Genomic DNA, 2,952 nt, shown 5'->3' with positions numbered 1-2,952 from the left:
AGATAAAATAAAAGAGAAGAATTTAGATTAAGATAACTATATAAGAGTGAAAAATTTTATTGGAATATATATTTTTTATTATTAAAAAAACTTGTATTCTATCTTTTGACTAATATAAATAGATACTTTTATATACATCTAAATTATTATAAATTTAAAATACTCTTCGTTTCTTCTATTATCTTCTTTCCATTCTTAACTTGTAAAGAAAGCCAACAAAAATTTTGTTAGAGAATACTTGAGCCTATCAGCCAGATTAAGCTTAAACATATATGCAGTGCAAGATGGAGTTGTTCATGGAGTACATAAAGGCCAAGATTGAAGTACTGTGGAAAGTGGATTGACCAATGCAGAAAAAAGAGGCCCACTCACTGCTAGGCACCATGACCGCAAATAAAAGGTGACTCCAGATCCGAATACTCCCGGCATTTATTAGTCGGCTAGCATTTCCCTTCAGATGCGATTGAGTCTCTATCATCACAAAAGATGGTGATTCTTGTCTGGGACTTCAATTCTCCATCTGGTTGTCCTGAGTCCCAAAGCTTTCACCTAACAGTGGTTTCTGCAGATCATACACACTGTCACGCAGTCCTGGATCTACTACTACTGTCATCCTCTCAGAAACACATGGCAGTTGTGAGTTGCTGCAGCTGCTCTTGGGGTCGATGTACTTGGCTTTACCCCACAAAACAATGTATAGCCCTCCCACAACAGCAACAGCAGCCACCAAACTGCGGCAAAAAAGTAATCATCATGTTATAAGGTTGTAAGGAAATCATGCACTCATCATGAAACTGAAACATGTGTGTGTACCTTCCAATATGGAGCTGTTCATGCAGCACCAAACAAGCTGAGATTGTAGTGATGACAGTACCGAGGGGGTTGAACATTGCAGAATAGAGCGGCCCCTTCAGTGATATGGTCCAAGATTGTAGGTAAAAGGTGACCCCAGATCCAAAAACTCCCTACAAATTTTTGGCTCTTAATGTCATGACGTTTAGGAGACAAAAAGCACTTTCTTTTCATAAATTATAAGGGAATAGAAAAGAGGAAGATTACCGCAAACAAACACGATGATAGCTCCAGTGTTGAGTGAATCTTCCATACGCTTATGTCGGGTTCTAAAAAGAATGTCAGAGCAGCAGATAGGAAGGTGGAGAACACACACATCCATATTGATAATGATAAGGGATCCAGATAAGTTCTGCAAATTGGCACCTACAACTACAAGTTAGAGAAAAGAAATCTATAGTGCTAGAATGCAAATTTGTCTCTCACTCTCCCTCTAGATCACACACACACATACATACACGCACGCACGCATCTTTAACATTCTCCTTGGACACGCAGCTCAGGTATGACTTTTCTGTGCCACAGTTTCATGCATGACTCATGAATATATGAGGCAATGCAAACAAATAACATAAAAGAAAAAGAAAAGTTCGATTACAGGTTGCAATTAATTGTGTGCAGCAGCAGTATGGTGCAGAGAAGTTCATTACCTGCAAAACAAGCCACAGGGACCAGCAGCAGCTGCTTCCCATCAGGAGAAGTGATCCTACGATCCAGTTTTTGCTTGCTGAGTGAAACAGCGTGGCTAATTTATGGAACTCCATCTCCATATTTAAAAGCCTGGGACCTTTGAAAAACGCCATTGAAACGGCTCCTCCAACACATGTGACTGTCCCAAACACTTTAGCCATGCTCCTCATGCTCCTGACTTCAACTTTTTCTAAGCTGCCAATGACATGGTTTTGATGACATTCTGACTCATCATAAAAGGTATTAGATACGTGATGGAGAATAAAGCTGAAAATTCCTGCTTCATGACTAACATTATTAAAGGTTAAATATTTAAAGGAATCTGAAAAAGCTACTTTTTCCTTGTAAAAAGATGGTCACCAAAAGACTTGGAACAACTGGCAAATATGCATCATGTGAGGAAGAGAACTTTACCCAACAGAGGCAGCAATGACAAATGTGATTGCTGGGGTTAGGTTGCTCATGGCCATCGCCATGGACGAGGATGACAAGCTCAGCCCTGTGTAGTAGAAGTACTGGTTGATGGTGGCACTGTTTCATGTATCATCCTCAGGTAGTGAGAACTGGAATGATGAAGAGGCTAACAAGTAAAAATCACTTACCCAACCAGCGAAGAAACAAAGACCAAGAAGAAGGCTGTCAATCCCAAGCCAATCAGATTTTTCTTCCCCCTGACATATCAACGCATGAACCAACATTCAGAGACAGAGGGATACATAGAGAGAGAGAGAGAGAGAGAGAGAGAGAGAGAGAGAAGACGACCTTCTTGCAGTAATGTTTAGGGGAGCCAAGACAAGAGCAGCGGTGGCCTGCCTGTAAACAGAAAAGACCATGGGGCTCATGCCTCGGGCGAACGCTGCCTTGGCTGAGAGTGCCATGGCAGCGTAGATGCACTGCGACACCACCATGGCCAACCCGGGCTTGCACTCCGCAAGCAAGGAGTCGCCCATGTCGCTCTCTTTAATTCTTTGAGAAAGCAGAAAGAGGTGCAGGTACGACAACAACCACCACAAGAATGTAAGATTTCCTGGTATTTATTGAAGAGATTCTACTGCAACTTTAATTATTTGGTTCAAAGCAACGCAGCTGTAAAGACAACTACGAAGTTAGGACCTCAAATTTCCCCGCATTTTGTCGGTTGTCGTTTTTGAGACTTTCATTCACGGCCACATCAGCTTCTTAGTTGTCGACCTAAAGACAAATAGGACAAGTGGGCTGGTTGAAAGTTGATAAGGTGTATTTTGGGCCCAAGACACATCATCGCTGACGCCATACGTCAAGACAGAATCCATACCAAAACGCTGCTGATGCCACACGCCAAGTCAGAATCCGTACTAAAACGCTGCTCAACATGTCCCATCCCGAGAGCTCAGGGCAGTGCCATCTATCAACATGCTGCACGCCTTGAGA

The 2,952-nt window shown here is 42.1% G+C and overlaps 1 protein-coding gene across 1 annotated transcript; it reads right to left on the bottom strand.

The window, feature by feature from the left end:
• Positions 1-318: 318 nt before the first annotated feature.
• LOC135643702 (WAT1-related protein At4g30420-like) lies at positions 319-2,538 on the bottom strand. The gene is made up of 7 exons (XM_065161010.1): positions 2,305-2,538; positions 2,145-2,213; positions 1,957-2,073; positions 1,503-1,737; positions 1,060-1,218; positions 814-965; positions 319-731 (listed from the first exon to the last, which is right to left on the bottom strand). The coding sequence occupies exons 1-7, from the start codon at positions 2,490-2,492 to the stop codon at positions 509-511; spliced, it is 1,143 nt and encodes a 380-aa protein (XP_065017082.1). The 5' UTR covers positions 2,493-2,538; the 3' UTR covers positions 319-508.
• Positions 2,539-2,952: the final 414 nt, after the last annotated feature.

Source organism: Musa acuminata, chromosome BXJ3-7 (genome assembly GCF_036884655.1).
Source record: "Musa acuminata AAA Group cultivar baxijiao chromosome BXJ3-7, Cavendish_Baxijiao_AAA, whole genome shotgun sequence".
Classification (NCBI taxonomy): domain Eukaryota; kingdom Viridiplantae; phylum Streptophyta; class Magnoliopsida; order Zingiberales; family Musaceae; genus Musa; species Musa acuminata.
The sequence above is the reverse complement of the archived record's forward strand: the minus strand, read 5'-3'. Positions and strand labels throughout refer to the sequence as shown.

Coding starts and splice junctions, on each gene's coding strand:
- LOC135643702 (XM_065161010.1), bottom strand. CDS start 2,492: ATGGGCGACTCCTTGCTTGCGGAGTGCAAGCCCGGGTTGGCCATGGTG. Junction 1,738..1,956: donor GTCATTGCTGCCTCTGTTGG/GTAAAGTTCTCT, acceptor TGTCATTGGCAG/CTTAGAAAAAGTTGAAGTCA. Junction 1,219..1,502: donor CCCTGTGGCTTGTTTTGCAG/GTAATGAACTTC, acceptor TTGTAGTTGTAG/GTGCCAATTTGCAGAACTTA.